This window comes from Dermochelys coriacea, chromosome 1 (assembly GCF_009764565.3).
Source record: "Dermochelys coriacea isolate rDerCor1 chromosome 1, rDerCor1.pri.v4, whole genome shotgun sequence".
Lineage (NCBI taxonomy): Eukaryota > Metazoa > Chordata > Testudines > Dermochelyidae > Dermochelys > Dermochelys coriacea.
Window position 1 is genome coordinate 310,582,963 of NC_050068.2, and position 20,159 is coordinate 310,603,121.

The window sequence follows — 20,159 nt, forward strand, 5'->3', positions numbered from 1 at the left end:
AAAAGGCTTCACTGATTTCAACAGGAGTTGATTCAGGCCCTTAGTCTTCAGTGAATGTTTCTGGCACATCTGGAAAAAAGAAACTGGTTCACAAATAAAAATAAGCTAGGAGTGACTGAAAATGAAGCATTATCACGGGTCACTATGGTATTTTTTAATGATCCAAATTCAAATATAGTAATAGGTAAAATTTTATTTTTTAAAATAAATAAGAATTAAATCCCCCGTTTTATATTCTAAAAGAGTTTTAAATGTCCAACAAAATATTTCCCAGTTCACCTTTATTATACAAAATATTTGTGTATATATTGACAAAACCTGGTATCAGAATGATGAATTACAGTATCAAGAAACCCTAGATTACAGAAGACTTTCTGTAGATATAGGGCAACTGTTAAAGAGTATGAGACATACCAATATTTTAAAAGTCTGCTAATAGATTGCTTTAAACTTTTGTGGTCTAAAGATATATGGGTATTTATTCAAAGCTGCTCATATCCAATTTTTTTTAAAGTAATATGTTTTGAGAAAAGCCATCTTTAAATTTAAGAGGTAGACCCAGATTCAGCAAAGCATTTATGCACGTGCCTAACTTGAAGCAACCTTACTTATGGATAGGCCTTGCAAAAGTAGAAGTAAAGTAAAACCATACCTCCTGATTTCACCCAGCTGTTAATATGAAGTCAATGGAAATTCAGCATATGCTTAATGTTAAGCATGAGTTTCAGTGTTTGCTCAAGCAAGATGGACTAAAGTACATGTTTAAGTGCTTTGCTAAGTCAAGGCATTAATCAGTAAAAGCATGTGTCGTTTATTTGAAATTAGCTTTTCTCTTCAACCCACAGTGACTTCGAACAGAATATGACAGCAGAGTCAGCATGACTTGGGCTGCATCAGCGGGTATGTGATTATATGAGAGACTGGTAGCACTGCCTATATTAAGGTTGCTCAACACTTGCCATTATAAGATTTTGATTCCAGTTGCTTATAACTTTGTACAACTTTAACTCTTTGGTCTGAAATTGTATATGCTGGGTTTCTGCCAAAGGTTGGTATTTTTTTGGGGGAAAACTTCAGCCGAAATGGTTCAGCCATTTCCAAGAACGAGGCTAGAGAAAAATAAGTTATTTTGCCAATGTTAAAATATTCTGGTGCTTTCTTAAAGCTCTAGCCCCTTCATGCCTTGTCTGAATGCTTTGAAGATTTAACACATAATTTAGTAACCTCTGGGGATGTATGGAAGTCTTGCAGCCCATCTAGGCCATCCACCTCTCTATCTTATGTTTGCATTAACATATTTGTATAATATATTTGGGTGCACACAAAAGCAGATTATAAAGCTAATGGATTGATGAGGGTAAAAATAATGCTTTCCTTTTGCTCACTGTAATGGTTAACACTTAGAAAAATATATTCTACACCAGATGCTATCTCCATGGCAATACGTGGTTCAACTTTAACCCGTATACAGTTATTTGTTATATTTTCATAATTTACAATAGCATTAATGACCTCCAAATCAGACATTCTCTGGTTGCTAATGATACTCTGGGTTAAAGAGTTTTCAGCTAAGAACAAACTGTCAGGAAACATCCTCCTTGTGAATCACTCCTGCTTAATCTTCCCTGAGGGAGCCACTCCATGTTTCACTTATTAAAAACCAAAACCAAACCAAAAAACTCCAAAACCTTACAAAGCTGTGATAATTCCAAGTGGACATTTCCTCCTTTTGGATTCATCTTCTGTGCTTGACTTGCAGGAATGGGTTTATATGACTGGCCTGTGGCTCTGTACATTGCTTGAACCCATAGTATTCTATCCTGGTCATCATCACTGGCGAATATTACCGTATCTCCTTCTTTAACAGCATTGAAAAACATTTGAGCACCCTGAAGACCTGCAAAAATAGATTGCAAAATAAATTATTAGTGCACAATGGCACCAGTGATTTTTTAACGTGAATATTAAATACATATTTAGTATGTTAACTGGATGCCAATATTTTTAAGATCATAAAATGAATTAAATAGGTATTTGTGCTCAAGAAGCATGAGAAAATTTGTAGCACAGCCATTAAATGGTAGTATGTAGATATAATATATACAAGCCAGGCAAAGATTAACCCAAATCCTAATCTGTTTCCCATTGGAGTCAAGAATGAGAGAGACTAATAAATAATAATAATAATAATATTTAGCACTCATATATCACTTTTCATCTACAAACCACTGCACAAACAAACTAATCAAGCCTCTCAACATCCCTGGTGTGTAGGTAATTTTGATCATTCCTATTTTCATGTCCAGAAATTGAGGCAGAGATGTTAACTGACTTACTCAATCAGGATTATAACCTATAAGTTCCTGGCTTCTGATTCTGGTGTAAATTTACTGGACCATGCCAACTCTTGCAATGTTGAAGTCTGTGGGTTTAGATTAACAGACTTCATTCGGTAGAGTCCTGCTGAGTTCTCTTTGTCTGTCAATCTTTACTATCAATACTAACAATATAAAAAGAAAGGGGAAGATATTGGTTTACTGTGTTTCCCTGAGAGGTGTGTTTTTGTTTTAGTGCAAATGGCTCCGTGACCTTTTGGACTCCTTAGTTTGAATTTTTTGATTTTCTTTCTTTCAACAAACTTCCTTCTTTCTAAAGCATAATTTTCTCACTTGAAAATCCCAGAGTAGTAACTGTAAAACTTTCAGCCACTGGCAGAAAATCAACGTTATCATGTTGACTGACAGAAACATGAAAGATAATAAGAAAGTAAAATTAATCTGCTATTGTACATATTCTGTAAGACTTTTGTAATAGCATGAAGAGTACCTGTGTGAGGAGCTGTATAATCAACAGTGTATCCTTCAAGTTGCATTAATTCCTGAGGCTCAGATTTCTTTTCTCTGTAACTGCACATTGCAAATGTGTACTGGCTTACCTGAATAAGAACAGGAGTTTTGGTTTGTTACATTGCATTTCATAGGTTTACATACCAGCAGATAATTGACCGGTGTTATACAACACAAACAACAAGACACATATACAGAAAGCAGAAGAAATGCTACTTCACATCTTTTAAATGCTCAAACCGAGGGGGTGAGAAAGTGCCATAAGTCATCCTCCCAAGAGGATCAGTTGCCAGAAGAATAGAAGCAGACTACCATGTGGAAAAGAAACTGCTGACAGAGGGAAAGGCACACAATCATCCAGTGGAGATAAATGAGTGTGCAGTCTGGTCACTCCTAATCAATAGAGGTAAGAGCTACCTATAGTCTGTAGTGTGGGGAAGAAGTGAACCCCAAGTTTCACATGGGGCTGAGGAAAGAAAGCTATGATGTAAAGTATAATAATAATAATGGAATGTGGGTAGCTAAATTCCTGTACACTGCTTTGAAAATGTACTGCATTGTTTCAATTATTATTTGTTGTTTTACAGTAGCTGTAAGGGCCCCCAAAAAGATTGGCACCATTATGATGAAGTACATGCACATGTTAAGTGAACAGTCCCTGCCCACAGAAGTTACAATCTAAATGAACAAGACAGACAAGTCGAGTATGATCCAATTTTACAGATGGGGAACTAGGCTCAAAAAAATTAAGTGACTTATCCAGTGTCACAAATGTAGTCTAAGGTGAGGCAGGAACAAAACCTAAATATCCTGAGTTCCAGTCAAATACCTTAACCACAAGACCAACCCTTCTTCTCTTTAATTTTTCACATAAATGTACTAAGGATAAATTAAATTATAAAATGCACATGTACATATATGAGATTCTGTATGCAGATTTTGTATATTATCTGTTACTTAAAATATTTATTTAATTTAGTCAGATACGTCTATAAATATTAAAATGAGCAGCAAATGCTGGCTAAGAGCCAGATTCTTTTACTCACGCTGAACAGCAACCTCAATCCTCAAGCTTGGTCCATCAATTTAAACGAGACTACCCTAGGAGTAAGGTACAGCTCAACATGAGTAAGGGTGGCAGAATCTGGCCAAAATGGTTAAAATTTTCTTTCACACAGATTAACAGATTTTAAGGCCATACGGGACCATTATGATCAGCTAGTCTGACCTCCTGAACCACACAGGCCATAGAACCTTACCCCGGTATGCAGAAAGTCCATAATTTTTGTATGAACTAATGCATATCATTTAGAAAAATAACGAGTCTTGATTTACAAAGACTTCAGGTGACAGAGAATCTACAACATCCTAAAGTAAGTTGTTCCAACAGTTAATTACCCTCACGGCTAAAAATTTACATTTTATTTCTAGTCTGAATTTATTTAGCTTCAGTTTCCAACTCTTAGATCTTGTTGTGCCTTTTTCTGCCTAGATCAAAGATCCATCTATTATAAGAAGAACTCTTCCCCATGCAGATAGTTGTAGACCAGGATCAAGTCATTTAACTTTTTCCTGGATAAACTAAATATATTTTGTACTTCAGTCTCTCAACTAAAAGGAATGATTTTTCAGACTGCAAATCATCCTTGCAGCTCTTTTCTGAACCCTCTCTAATTTTTCAACATCCTTTCTGAAGTGTTGACACCAGAACTGGGACAACATTCCAGTGATGGTCTACTAATGCCATATACAGAGACAATACCACCTCTCTACTGCTACTTGATATTCACCTGCTTATACACCCAAGGATCATATTTGCTCTCTGAGCTACAGCATTGCACTGGGACTTCACATTCAATTGGTTATGTACCATGACCCTGAAGTCCTTTTCAGCATCACCAAATCCCAAGATACGGACCCCCATCTTGCAAATGTGGCCTACAATCTTTGTTCCCAGCTGAATGTTCCTGCATTTGGCTATACGCTAAAACACATGTTGTTCTTACCAGCGGATCCAGTTTGTTCTGTATCCATATCGGTCTTCTCAGACTAGCAGCTTTAAATAACAATTTCACACCAATGACTTGCATCATAAAGGTAATTAGTAATTAACTAATCGTGATAATGTTTATATTCCAGTTTTTTCCTGCAGTTACTGTACATCTGTGAAGACATCGTGAATTACTTGGTACTAGGCTCACTCCTAATATGTCCTGCATCGCTTTGCACCATAAGGTGGTCTCCTACCGACTGTGCAACATAGTTTGTTGGCTTTACTTACATTTTTCTAAAGGAACATTCCTCAAAATCAATGCTAAGTTTTAGATTTTGTTTAAATATATAAAACCTAAACTTTTTCAAATCCTAAAACAAAGAGAATAAAATCATTAGAAAATCTTTCAGAAAACATGGGCACACAGGAATTGTCTCATCGGATTACATCAATGGTCCATTTAGTCTGCTACCTATCTCTGTCAGTGGCCACATGAGAAGCTAAACAGGAAGGTGGAAAACCCTCATTGTGGACAACAGAACAACAACATGCACAGGGAACAAATATTTAATAATAGGCTCTTTAACATAGCTGAGAAAGGTATAACAAGATCTAATGACTGGAAGTTGAATCTAGACAAATTCAGACGGGAAATAAGGCATAATTTTGAGAGTAATGAACAACTGGAACAATTTATCAAGGGTTGTGGTGGATTCTATACTACTGACTACTTTTAAATCCAGACTGGATTTTGTTCTAAAAGATATGTTTGAGGAATTATTTTGTGGAACTTCTAAGGCTTGTGGTTGGTTAGATGATCAAAATGGTCCCTCCTGGACTTGGAATCTACAAATCTATGAAAATATACATTTTGTTGTTTCATCATAAACAAAAGCCGAAAAAGTGGTGAAATACATTTTCAAGTAATTGGGCTAAAGGAAGTTTCCCCTGATAATTCAGAAAATAACTGTCAAAAATGTGAAGTCTGAAGTTAGAGACAAGATATTTTCAGATAAAAATAGAACTGATCTATCTTCTTAAATAGCAATATTAGGTTGTAGTGCTTAATTTGTAATGAAAGATGTGCCAGGGCTCAAGCAAGTTTTTTACATTAACAACTCATGCAGCAAGCCCAGAAGTGCCAGGGCTATGAACTGCCAAGCCTAGAGGTGCAGGGGCTCAGCCATGGCAAGCTCTGGCACAAATTGAGCACTGTTAGGTAGGAAGAAACGTAAATTTCTTGTCTGTAACTGGAGTTCTCGGCAGCTCATCGTTTCCACAGAACCAAATATCAGGGTCTCATACACATGTTTAATTAGCTTGCATGTTAATGTTTATTTATAACAAAATGCAAAGCTACTATAAATTTTTGTTTGTTTATTACAAACCTGAAAATGGGCTGTAAAACAATTTCACCAAGGTATACCATTTTTTAAAAGGAAACCAAGCCCATAAGGTGAAGCATTCCCCACCAGAAGGCAGGGGGAAGGGAACAGACAAGTTTTCACTACCCCCACCTCTATTAGAGAGGGAAGATTTGGAAGACATACGGCTCCAACAGTCTCCCATATCTTCTCAGCAGTTCCAGACTCTAGGAGGTGGAGTATAGTGTTCAAAGCTTGACTGCCAGGTGGGAATGAGCACACCCTGGCAGTACCTTCATGGTTCTGGACCACAGTTAGAGATAATATACTTCGCAAAAAGAAAAGGAGTACTTGTGGCACCTTAGAGACTAACAAATTTATTAGAGCATAAGCTTTCGTGAGCTACAGCTCACTTCATCGGATGCATTTGGTGGAAAAAACAGAGGAGAGATTTATATACACACACACAGAGAACATGAAACAATGGGTTTATCATACACACTGTAAGGAGAGTGATCACTTAAGATAAGCCATCACCAGCAGCGGGGGGGGGGGAAAGGAGGAACACCTTTCATGGTGACAAGCAAGGTAGGCTAATTCCAGCAGTTAACAAGAATATCAGAGGAACAGTGGGGGGTGGGGTGGGAGGGAGAAATACCATGGGGAAATAGTTTTACTTTGTGTAATGACTCATCCATTCCCAGTCTCTATTCAAGCCTAAGTTAATTGTATCCAGTTTGCAAATTAATTCCAATTCAGCAGTCTCTCGTTGGAGTCTGTTTTCGAAGCTTTTTTGTTGAAGTATAGCCACTCTTAGGTCTGTGATCGAGTGACCAGAGAGATTGAAGTGTTCTCCAACTGGTTTTTGAATGTTATAATTCTTGACGTCTGATTTGTGTCCATTCATTCTTTTACGTAGAGACTATCCAGTTTGGCCAATGTACATGGCAGAGGGGCATTGCTGGCACATGATGGCATATATCACATTGGTAGATGCGCAGGTGAACGAGCCTCTGATAGTGTGGCTGATGTGATTAGGCCCTATGATGGTATCCCCTGAATAGATATGTGGACAGAGTTGGCAACGGGCTTTGTTGCAAGGATAGGTTCCTGGGTTAGTGGTTCTGTTGTGTGGTGTGTGGTTGCTGGTGAGTATTTGCTTCAGACTGGGGGGCTGTCTGTAAGCAAGGACTGGTCTGTCTCCCAAGATCTGTGAGAGTGATGGGTCGTCCTTCAGGATAGGTTGTAGATCCTTGATGATGCGTTGGAGAGGTTTTAGTTGGGGGCTGAAGGTGATGGCTAGTGGCGTTCTGTTGTTTTCTTTGTTGGGCCTGTCCTGTAGTAGGTGACTTCTGGGTACTCTTCTGGCTCTGTCAATCTGTTTCTTCACTTCAGCAGGTGGGTATTGTAGTTGTAGGAATGCATGATAGAGATCTTGTAGGTGTTTGTCTCTGTCTGAGGGGTTGGAGCAAATGCGGTTATATCGTAGCGCTTGGCTGTAGACAATAGATCGAGTGGTATGATCTGGATGAAAGCTAGAGGCATGTAGGTAGGAATAGCGGTCAGTAGGTTTCCGATACAGGGTGGTGTTTATGTGACCATCGCTTATTAGCACCGTAGTGTCCAGGAAGTGGATCTCTTGTGTGGACTGGTCCAGGCTGAGGTTGATGGTGGGATGGAAATTGTTGAAATCATGGTGGAATTCCTCAAGAGCTTCTTTTCCATGGGTCCAGATGATGAAGATGTCATCAATGTAGCGCAAGTAGAGTAGGGGCATTAGGGGACGAGAGCTGAGGAAGCGTTGTTCTAAGTCAGCCATAAAAATGTTGGCATACTGTGGGCCCATGCGGGTACCCATCGCAGTGCCGCTGATTTGAAGGTATACATTGTCACCAAATGTGAAATAGTTATGGGTGAGGACAAAATCACAAAGTTCAGCCACCAGGTTAGCCGTGACAGTATCGGGGATACTGTTCCTGACGGCTTGTAGTCCATCTTTGTGTGGAATGTTGGTGTAGAGGGCTTCTACATCCATAGTGGCTAGGATGGTGTTTTTAGGAAGATCACCAATGGACTGTAGTTTCCTCAGGAAATCGGTGGTGTCTCGAAGATAGCTGGGAGTGCTGGTAACGAAGGGCCTGAGGAGGGAGTCTACATAGCCAGACAATCCTGCTGTCAGGGTGCCAATGCCTGAGATGATGGGGCGTCCAGGATTTCCAGGTTTATGGATCTTGGGTAGCAGATAGAATACCCCAGGTCGGGGCACAGACCAGTCCTTGCTTACAGACAGCCCCCCAATCTGAAGCAAATACTCACCAGCAACCACACACCACACAACAGAACCACTAACCCAGGAACCTATCCTTGCAACAAAGCCCGTTGCCAACTCTGTCCACATATCTATTCAGGGGATACCATCATAGGGCCTAATCACATCAGCCACACTATCAGAGGCTCGTTCACCTGTGCATCTACCAATGTGATATATGCCATCATGTGCCAGCAATGCCCCTCTGCCATGTACATTGGCCAAACTGGACAGTCTCTACGTAAAAGAATGAATGGACACAAATCAGACGTCAAGAATTATAACATTCAAAAAACAGTTGGAGAACACTTCAATCTCTCTGGTCACTCGATCACAGACCTAAGAGTGGCTATACTTCAACAAAAAAGCTTCAAAAACAGACTCCAACGAGAGACTGCTGAATTGGAATTAATTTGCAAACTGGATACAATTAACTTAGGCTTGAATAGAGACTGGGAATGGATGAGTCATTACACAAAGTAAAACTATTTCCCCATGATATTTCTCCCTCCCACCCCACCCCCCACTGTTCCTCTGATATTCTTGTTAACTGCTGGAATTAGCCTACCTTGCTTGTCACCATGAAAGGTTTTTCCCCTTTCCCCCCCCTGCTGCTGGTGATGGCTTATCTTAAGTGATCACTCTCCTTACAGTGTGTATGATAAACCCATTGTTTCATGTTCTCTGTGTGTGTGTGTGTATATAAATCTCTCCTCTGTTTTTTCCACCAAATGCATCCGATGAAGTGAGCTGTAGCTCACGAAAGCTTATGCTCAAATAAATTTGTTAGTCTCTAAGGTGCCACAAGTACTTCTTTTCTTTTTGCGAATACAGACTAACACGGCTGCTACTCTGAAACCTGTCATTATGCAAGGCACTGAATTTAGCTGTATGGAGTGGAACTCTATCAACTTCATGAAAAAACTTGTACAGATACACAGACAGACATCATCTTCCTCTCCAAAGGCAAACAGATGGACATCATACCAAAAGGACTGAAGGTAAAAAATCCATTACAATCTACATACCACACAGACTATGCTGAAAGCTTGTGCCACACACTCTCAAAGAAACTGTGGAACCACCTGATTAACATCCTCTACAGCAAACAGGGGAAGCTTAAGAATGAGCTCTCAAAACTGGATACTCTCATAAAAAACCAACCTTCCACACAATCTTCCTCATGGCTGGACTTTACAAAAACTAGACAAGCCATTTACAACACACACTTTGCTTCTCTACAAAAGAAAAAGGACACTAAACTATCTAAATTAGTTTACATGCCACAAGGGGCCACAACAGTGGTTCCCTTAACCCATCCAGCAATATTGTTAATCTATTCAACTATACTAGCCCAGCAGAAGAATCTGTCTTATCTCGGGGCCTCTCCTTTTGCCCCTCCACCCCCACAAACATGATACAGTTCTGTGGTGACCTAGAATCCTATTTTCGACATCTCTGACTCAAGGAATATTTCCAACACACCTCTGAACATACTAACCCACAGAGACCTTCCTACCAACACTACAAAAGATTCTGGGTGGACTCCTCCTGAAGGTCGAAACAACAGACTGGACTTCTACATAGAGTGCTTCCGCCAATGTGCACGGGCTGAAATTGTGAAAAAGCAGCATCACTTGCCCCATAACCTCAGCCGTGCAGAACACAATGCCATCCACAGCCTCAGACACAACTCTGACATCATAATCAAAAAGGCTGACAAAGGAGGTGCTGTCGTTATCATGAATAGGTCGGAATATGAACGAGAGACTACTAGGCAGCTCTCCAACACCACTTTCTACAGGCCATTACCCTCTGATCCCACTGAGGGTTACCAAAAGAAACTACACCATTTGCTCAAAAAACTCCCTGAAAAAGCACAAGAACAAATCCACACAGACACACCCCTGAAACCCTGATCTGGAGTATTCTATCTGCTACCCAAGATCCATAAACCTGGAAATCCTGGATGCCCCATCATCTCAGGCATTGGCACCCTGACAGCAGGATTGTCTGACTATGTAGACTCCCTCCTCAGGCCCTACGCTACCAGCACTCCCAGCTATCTTTGAGACATCACTGACTTCTTGAGGAAACTACAATGCATCCGATGAAGTGAGCTGTAGCTCACGAAAGCTTATGCTTAGATAAATTTGTTAGTCTTTAAGGTGCCACAAGTACTCCTTTTCTTTTTGGTTTTCATGTATATTCCAAAAACATTGTTTTAGCTGCATCAGTTTTTGTCTCATCAGGAATCAGTGCTCCTGCCACAACGTTTTTGTTATTAGTGTTAATTATTTTTGCAGCAATCAAAAGCGTGCAAGGTGCTTAGTAGAACAAATAAGAGACAATTCCCTGCTAGAAAGGGCTTACAATAAGGAGGAAAGAAAAAATATCTTATTTTTGTTCACTGCTACTCTTTTAAATGTATGTTAAACCCTCCCTCACCATTCCAAGCTAGAGTAATGTTGTGTATTCACTTGGATATGAACAACACACTCACAACTGTACCCATCTGGCATGTAATTTTGAGCTCACATTTGCTATTTTTCCACATATTTTTTCATGAATCACATATTGCCATTTACAGACAGACTTGTCAGTAGCCACTGGAACTAATTATAGTAATGATCCCCCACCACAGAAAACTGTGATTGAACCTGAGCCACAGTCCCCTTCTCTATACTCCCATCTGGGTCACTACAGATTCTCTTTGCTGTCTCACAACAAGATTGCAGATTGTTTGGGCTGGAATTAGGGAGGCACAGGTGTTACCACCTGCTATAAATTCTTTAGTTACCCTATTTCCCTTATGTTTTACTGGATATTTAACTGATGCAATCATACTCCCAAGCCCAACAATATACTGCACTGCTAATAAAAAATCCTTCTTACAGTATAAAGGTAAAGCAAAATTATACATTTAACCTAAAATATTTTCAAATTGTAAAAGCTCCTAGGAAAAAAGATTTAAAAATAAATCTAGAAAATCAACACTCACTGGACTCTATGATTATAAAGTGTGCTTCCACTTTCTTTTGTTGTAGTGCACTGTCACATTTTTATGTATAAAGTCTATGAGGCCAGGATTTCATGGGCCACCTTGAGGAAGAATTTCTGGACTAATGCCCTACGAAACCAATGTTATATCTGAGATACATCAATGATATTTTCATCCTCTGAACAGACAACCTAAACTTCCTCACAGATTTCCACCACAACTTCAACAACCACTACCCACCCATCAAACTAGAACACTCCCACACCAGGATCAACCTCCTGGACACCACAATCAACTTCAACAATGAAACCCTACAAATAACTATATACAAGACACCCACAGGACCACCACACCTCCCTTCACCGATCTAGTAACTATCCCAATCACACAAAAAATCTGTTATCTACAGCCAGGCACTCAGATACCACAGAATATGCTCCAAGGAGATAGTCCAGAATACACACCTTAACACACTTAAAACCGCCTTCAGCAAACAAGGACATTCCACCAGAGAAGTAGGTCAGATCATGGAATGGGCCACCTAAATATCCCACAAGAACCTGCTTCATTATGGGAAAAAAACCACTTTGACCACACACCCATAGTTGTCACCTACCACTCTACGCTGGGACCCATATGGGGCTATCATTAAACAACTACAACACATAGTCGATGGAGACCCCATTCTGAAATACTTCCAGAATCCCCTCTTCTGGCCCTCATACAAGCCCGCAACCTCACCCAGCTCATCATCAGAAGCAAGGTCCCCAGAGAAAAGGACACAGCAACTCAAAGTGGCACAAGATCCTGCCAGAACAACAGATGCAAAATCTGCAGACATATCCCCACTGCTACCAATACCCCCTGCAACACATCTTTCAAGATCCAGGGGTCCTACACGTGCCTATCACAACAGGTAGCGTACTTCATCCAGTGCACTGCATGCCTCAATATCAGCTACATGGGTGAAATGAGACAATCACTACTCTCTCGAATGAACTCATACAGAAAATAATAAAACACAAAAACACAATATCACCTGTGGGCAAACACTTTTCACAAAGCAATCACTACATATTTGACCTCTCAATCTTCATCCTCAAAGGAAACTTGCACAAAACCTTCAAAGGATGAGCCTAGGAGCTTTAATTCATAACTTTGCTAGACACTGAAAACCATGGACTTAATACAGAAATGGATTTATGGTTTATTATAACAATCTGTAACCCACTAACCCTCCCTTCTCCCTTTGTTTGTCCTATGACTGCAGAGGTATTAATTTGCCACTTCACTTTGAATGGTCTCTTAGAACGTGTCAACTATTTACTCTAAACCAGTGGTTTTCAACCTTTTTTCATTTGTGGGCCCCTAACAAATTTGGAATGGAGGTGCGGACCCCTTTGGAAATCTTAAATATAGTCTGTGAACACCACGAATCCGCTGACCACAGGTTGTAAGCCACTGTTCTATGGTAACAATGACCTTTTCCCGGACCCTTTAGATACAGTCTGCGGACGCCCAGAGGTTACAGCTCTAAACAATCTGTTCCACCTTTAGCTGCAATACTCTGAGTACCTTTCCCAGACCTGAAGAAGAGCTCTGTGTGGCTCAAAAGCTTGTCTCTTCCACCAAAAGAAATTACTCCAATAAAAGATATTACCTTACTCAGTGTCTCTCTATGCATAAAAAATTTGCACCTCCTGTGTGGCTCATGCCCTTGCAGAATTCTCCTACCCCGAGATAGGGTGTGGGTACTGCTAGTTCATGGAGAAACTTGAAGAGCATATAAGAACCTTCCTCTTTTTCTTACATTTTTGAGATAGAGCTTAGGATATGTGACTGAGTTGGTGAAATGTGACTGAGTTGTTGAGATGAGAAAGTTACAGAACTCAACAACAATATATATAAAACTAAAGCTACTAGTTTATATTTATAGCTTGGCTTCATAGATTTGGATTCATAGATTTTAAAGCTAAAGGAACCACTGCAATAATCTAGTCTGACCTCCTGCTTAACACAGGCCCATAGGACTTCCCTGAATTCATTTCTTTTTGAACTAGAACAAATCTTTTCCAATCTTGATTTAAAGAGCTGTAGTAACAGAGAACCTGCCACAACCCTCGATAAACTGTTCCAATGGTTAATTACTCCTACTGTTAATACCTGTGTCTTGTTTCTATCTTGGATTTATCTAGCTTCAACTTCCAGCCATGGGATTTTATTATACCTTTGTCTGCTAGACTGTAAAGCCTTCTATTATCAAATTTCTGTTCCTCATCTAGATATCTGTAATTGTGATTTAAATATCCCTTAGCCTTCTCTTCGTTAAGTTAAATAGATTGAGCTCTTCAAGTCTCTCATTATAAGGCATGTTTTCCAATCCTTTAGTCATTCTCATGGTTCTTCTCAGAACCCTCTCCAATTTATCAACATCCTTCTTGAATTGTGGACTCCAGATTTAGACACAGTATTCCAGCAGTGGGCACACCATTGCCAAACACAGAGGTAACATAGCCTCCATACTCCTACTCAAGATTCTCCTGTTTGTACATCCAAAGACTGTGCTAGGCCTTTTGGACAAAGTGTCACACTGGGAGTTCATGTTTAGCTGATTATCCACCACAATGCTCAGATCTTTTTCAGAATTCCAAGGATAGAGTTCCTCACCCTGTAAGGATGGCCAGCTATCCCCTACTACCACCCAACTAAGTCAACACAGCTCATGGATTTCTTGTAGGAATCATAGAGGAACTGGGTCTTAAGGAAGAGAGGGTAGTGAGCCTTACAAATTATTTCTCAATATAGGAAGTAGTTTTAGACATACAGACATCACATACTTTGTCCTGTGTCAAGCTCATCCCTAGGTGGCTGAAGAGGGAAGTCCAAACACCACATTTAGAAATTGGTAGGCGAGATCATGGGTAGTAAAATATTAACTTTAACTATAAGAATATAAGAATGGCCATCTAGATCAGTGACCTGTTTCTGACAGTGGCCACTGCCAGATACTTCAGCGGGTATAACAGAACAGGGCAATTTCAAGTGATCCATCCCCTGGCATCCAATACAAGTTTTTAGCAGGTGGAGGTATAGGGACTCCCAAAGCACTTTATCCCTGACCATGTTGGCTAATAGCCATTAGTGGACCTATCATCCATGGACTTAGCTAATTCTTTTCTGAAATCAGTTATACTTTTGGCTTTCACAATATCCCACGGCAAAGAGTTCTCCAGGTTGATCATGCATTGTGTGAAGAAGTACTTTTTCTGTTTTAAATCTGCTGCCTATTAATTTCATTGGGTGACCCCTACTTCTTGTGTTATGGGAAGGGATAAGTAACACTTCCCTATTCACTTTCTCCACACCATTCATGATTTTGTAGACCTCTATCATATCCCCCCTTAATTGTCTCATTTCTAAACTGAACAGTCCCAGTCTTTTTAATCTCTCCTTGTATGAAAGCAGTTTCATCCCAATAATCATTTTGTTGCTCTTCTCCGCAACTTTTCCAATTCTAATATATCTTTTTAAAAATTGGGTGACCAGAACTGCCCTCAGTATTCAAGGTGTGGGCAAACCATGGATTTATATAGTGGCACTATAATATTTTCTGTGTTATTATCGATCCCTTTCCTAATAGTTCCTAACATTGTGTTAGCTTTTTTTGCTGCTGCAGCTCACTGAGCAGACAATTTCAGAAGACTATCCATGATGACTCTAATATCTTTCCTGAGTGGTAACAACTAATTTAGACCCCGCCATTTTGTATTGCTGGGATTATTTTTTCAAATGTGGATTACTTTGCAGTTATTAGCTCAGAATTTCACCTGCCATTTTGTTACCCAGTCACTTAAGTTTAGTGAGACCTCTTTGTAACTCCTCACAGATTGGACTTAACCATGTCAAGTAATTTTGTGTTGTCGGTAAATTAAAAACAGGAAAGGACAAAGTATTTCATGTTTAGAATCTTTCCAACCCATTTTTACTGAAAACAGACTGTAAGGTCCATGGTTCAAAAATGAATTCTTTCATGAAAGTCTTATAGCTAAGATATACAGGACCAAATCTTGCAGCCCTTACTCAGTCAAAATTTCTAAGGATTTCTGTGGCAGGTCATAAAGACAGCAAGATTTAGCCAACATGTCTGAGATAACAAGAGACCCAATATTTAGGCAGATGGACTTCTGGCATTTAATGATGAAAAGAACAGCTAGGAATGAATTAAAATTATAACAGAAATGTCTCTATATTTGGCAGAAGAAAATATTACGAGATTGTATGCAAGATGTAATATCAGAACTGCCTGTTTTTTCTTCTTCTCTAAAATATAAGATATTGTGCCCCTGTCATTTTCCAGTTTGAAAAGAAGGATGGATAGATAGCCTTCTAAAGAAGTGACTGGATTTTAAAAGGAATAAACAAACAATTATATCACAGAACAGAAGTAGTTAGAATTTCCAAATACTCAAAAGCCAGTTGTATCCATTCTATACTATCAAACTGTTCCCTCTCAGACAGGTATAATTTCTAAATAAAAGGGACTAACCACTCGCTCACATCAGCTTCCTGCACAATCAGCATTACACATTAACGTCACACTTGAATAATAGTTCATGACCATGTGTAAACCATGTTGAAGGCATCTATCATATAACTGAATTTTATGTGCTTAGTGCTTTAATGATGTAAGTCAAATAGATATGAAAGAGACAGAGAGAGAGGGGAGGATCACCAAGAATGTCAATAATGAATCAATACAACAGGTTGATATGCACTGTTACATGTTTATTTCAAACCTTTCACTTGCACTGATAACATGAGGCAAGTAGCATGTATAGATCACATTAATAAGCAGGGCCTGACTGTATAGCTAATATTAAATTCACACAGTATCTTTATATAATATAATTTGATTTTTGTAGCTACTTCATGTTATGATTCTGTCATGCTGACATCATGCACCAACTTTACTGATATGGGCCAAAATAAAGCACTGGTGTCTAGTGCAGAAGATCATCACCGTTAGAAATTTATTGTAATGCTTTTCCCCTAGATTCTAGCTTGAGAACAGAAAGTGGGAGATCCTTAAAATTAAGTTTATTAGACTCAGCTGGTCTCCTAGTTGGTTCCACAACCTCTCCATCCACCCCCCTAGGCCTGCTAAGGTGTTCACTTTCTACATGTCTAGGAGGTCCACAAATAGGAAGAGAATAGAGCTTTTTTGTGAGGTAGAGGGCAGCAGAACAGGGGGGCTGCAGGAGGGAAGCAAGGGGACACAGCAGGATGAGAGGCATTCCATCCCTTCTGTGCACTTTAAGAGGTTCACTGCCTATACGCAAGCCTTACAGAGCCACATCAGCATCATCCCCACCCCCGCTAAGCCTTGGGAGGCTCATAAGGGGCCCTAAAACTTCCTCTGGGAGCCTTAAGAGGCTCAGAAGAACTTGTCAAGCCTAACTAAAGTGCCTACTCCTCTTCCCCAGTGAGCCTGTGCATTCTTATAAAGATTTTTACCCTAAAGTCATAGGGTGGAGCTTGATTTCACACCACTGAAGCCATTGACTTCAATCGAAGCCAAACCAGATCCAAGTGCTTTCAACTTTTAATTTAATCTTAACAAGGATTTTGTCTGGGATGGTTATTATTCTGCTTAATGTCCTTTAAACTCTCAGAATGGGAGTGGCAAAGGGAAGAGGTTGAGTGTGGATGAGCGACAGAATGCTAGAGGAAGGAGATAGGTTTCCCGTAAAATAATTATCCACTGTTTTAGAAATCCCCACACGCCCACCAATAATATAAACAACACGTACTCAAGGAGATTCACATCATCACCATGGCACCTTTCTGCCAGTTAAAATAGGGACACACAAAGGAGAAGAACTGACTCTAAAGTACATCACATTTTCAACCATGACCTGAAAACAATCATCACCCTGAGAATGTGCAGAGGGCATGCTGATTTTTTAAACACTAATTAAAATTGTTGTTCATTTCTCCAGACTGACAACTCATATAGGAAGCATATGCATTTCTATTCCAAATCTATTATTCACATATTTGGTTTAAATGAAAAACTGTTTTCTCTTGCCACGGAGGGCAGGACAAGAGGCAATGGGTTCAAACTACAACATTGCAGATTTAGATTAAATCTCAGGAAAAATGTCCTAACTGTAAAAACACTAGGACAATGGAACAAACTACTTAGGGGAGTTGTGGAAGCTCCTTCACTGGAGGTTTTCAAAAAGAGGCTGGATAGCCATCTGTCTTGGATGGTTTAGACTCAACAAATGCTGTATCTTGGCAGAGGGTTACACCAGATGATCCTTGTGGTCCCTTCTAACCCCATAGTTCTATAATTAAATGGCTAATATAGAAAGGATACTCTCTCTCTCTCTCTCTACACACACACACACAAAACTAAAACATCAAGAAAGTGTAACATAGTAGTACCTTGTTACTTTTATTTAATTTCAAATTCAGAACACAGTAGTTGAATTAGCTCATTCAGGTAGGATAAATATATTTTACTTTTTACAAATATTTTTTAATTTTTTCACTGAACAGAATGCTGCTAGAAAGGGCCATGCTTGATGGGATAATTCAAGACCATAGAATTTCACTCAATAGTGTCTTTAAAATTGAACTCTTATTTTGAAGTTCTTCTGAGCAGGATCTGGTCTATGTGTATGTGAAATGCCCTCACACTTTTGTTCTCTGAACATATTATAAATAAAAATAATGATGCTGCTAAAAATCTGGAGGAGTTCTGTGAACATAAATTGAAGGTATGTCTTTACAAAGAAGAATATGCTGCTTGAACATTGCAGAATCACAGGTAATATTTTACCGTTCTGAGAGTACATTTCCAGAAACTTCACCATCCAAACTTGGTAGACAAAGAAACTACTAACCTGAACAAGAACAAAGTAGCGTTTTTTCCATCTTTTCCAAACCTTCTGTCCAAGAGCATATAAATACCTGCCAAGTTAAAAAAATGTTATCTGTGAATAATCAATGTGATATAAAGAGGAGCCAATGAAAACAATTATTCAACTATCTAACCTTCCTTTAAATTAAGGGAATTAAATTTAAATTAAACCTTCCTTTAAATCCAAACAGAAGTAATTTTCTCTTCTATTTATTCAAGCCATTACAAATGCAAGTGTGTAAATATTCCTTTTCACTCAAAATTAGACTGTAATTAAAAATATGACAAAGAGAAACAGACACAAACTGATTGCATTGATATTTAAAAAGATTAATCTGCTTGACTCTTTTATGCAAGCAATTGACACTGGAAAAAAAAGAGGGAAAGACAGAATAGAAACATAGCAAAGAACAGAATAGAAACAATAGCAAATTAGAACACTTATGGCTACACACACACACACACACACACACACGTATGTTTTTGTCAAAGAATTAGACTGCAGGCTTACATTTTTTGCTCCGTGCAGATTTATTTTGTATTTCTAATTTTTTGCTGTTACTTCTTCAACATGGTTGAGTGTGGGTAAGCTTTGTACAACATCAACCATAGTGCCAATGCGGGAAGATGATCAAATATAAAACTGCCATCAAGGAAACAGGACTTCATTCTCTTTAATGTAAATAAAACTGAGGTTCCCAAATACAGATTCACCTGGTGTAAAGAATAAAAGACTGGACTTCGTGTTCCCAGGGACAGAGAATTCAGGACTTGGTAAAAGTCTGGGTGGAACAGTAACACTGTTGTTATCTTAGGAGCAGCAGAAGGGTACAGACTAGCAGCAAGTTTTATGACTTTTTTTTCATTTTATGATTGTCAGACTCCTAATCATGAGGCGGACAAGTCTGCTCATAATGTCAGAGGGCAAAAGAAGGTGGTCTGAAATGAACGTACCCAACAGCCCAGAAAAGCTGAGAGAGAGCTCCTTGTAGAACCTGAAGGAGAACACCACAACCCCCACCCCAAGGAGCTGTCCCAATGAGCCTGCCAGACTGCACTGAGGATAACTAGTATAATTCATGGAACAAAGCCCTTGTACAAAACTCCAATTCAGTGTCTGGATTTGATGGGGCTGGACTCACAGAGCATTCCCCAGAAAAGCATATATTCAGGGCTATAAACTCTGGTGAAGGTGCCGAAGGCCCCACAACAAATAAGGATATAGACGAGAAACCCAGAGTCCTAGGCATCGACATCACTGGCAAAATGAGAAGAGCCCTCAGCACTGATGGTGCCATAGTAGACATCTCAGGGTCACAGATTTTTGGATTCTTGATCATGCATTTTCCTTTTCTGACATAGTGATGGGAACTCCATTCCCAAACACGAGTGAGCACTTCTCTTTCTCTTTTCCCTTGAGTCTGAGGACAACCAAGAGTGGTATTTAAGTGTCCTTGACCCACATGAGACTGCGTAGACAGCACTGCAAACTGACAGTCCTGGGTTAAAGCACTGAGGAGAATCATGGTATCAAGAATCTGACTGGTTTCAAACCTGAAGCTCTGCAGCAGGAGGTCTGTCTACTGGCAGTTAAGGAGGTAGAAACACACTGATTTTTCCTCAGAGGGTGGAGGCTAAGGCCTCCTGGTGACTGACAGAGCTAGTTCTGCCTCCAAAACTTCAAGCAAGGCTGAAAACTCACTGTAGGATCTGTGGACC

At 39.5% G+C, this 20,159-nt stretch overlaps 1 protein-coding gene across 26 annotated transcripts in view; it reads right to left on the bottom strand.

Annotated features, from left to right (window-relative positions):
- Positions 1–20,159, bottom strand: part of CADPS2 (calcium dependent secretion activator 2) — a 592,957-nt gene that overhangs the window by 171,918 nt on the left and 400,880 nt on the right. For all 26 annotated transcript variants that reach the window (XM_038405345.2, XM_038405323.2, XM_038405244.2 and 23 more), the window contains exons 9-11: positions 18,424–18,490; positions 2,827–2,935; positions 1,694–1,897 (exon numbers count right to left, since the gene is read on the bottom strand). In XM_038405345.2, the coding sequence (XP_038261273.1) occupies positions 1,694–1,897; positions 2,827–2,935; positions 18,424–18,490 (380 nt within the window). The remainder of the gene's footprint in view (positions 1–1,693; positions 1,898–2,826; positions 2,936–18,423; positions 18,491–20,159) is intronic.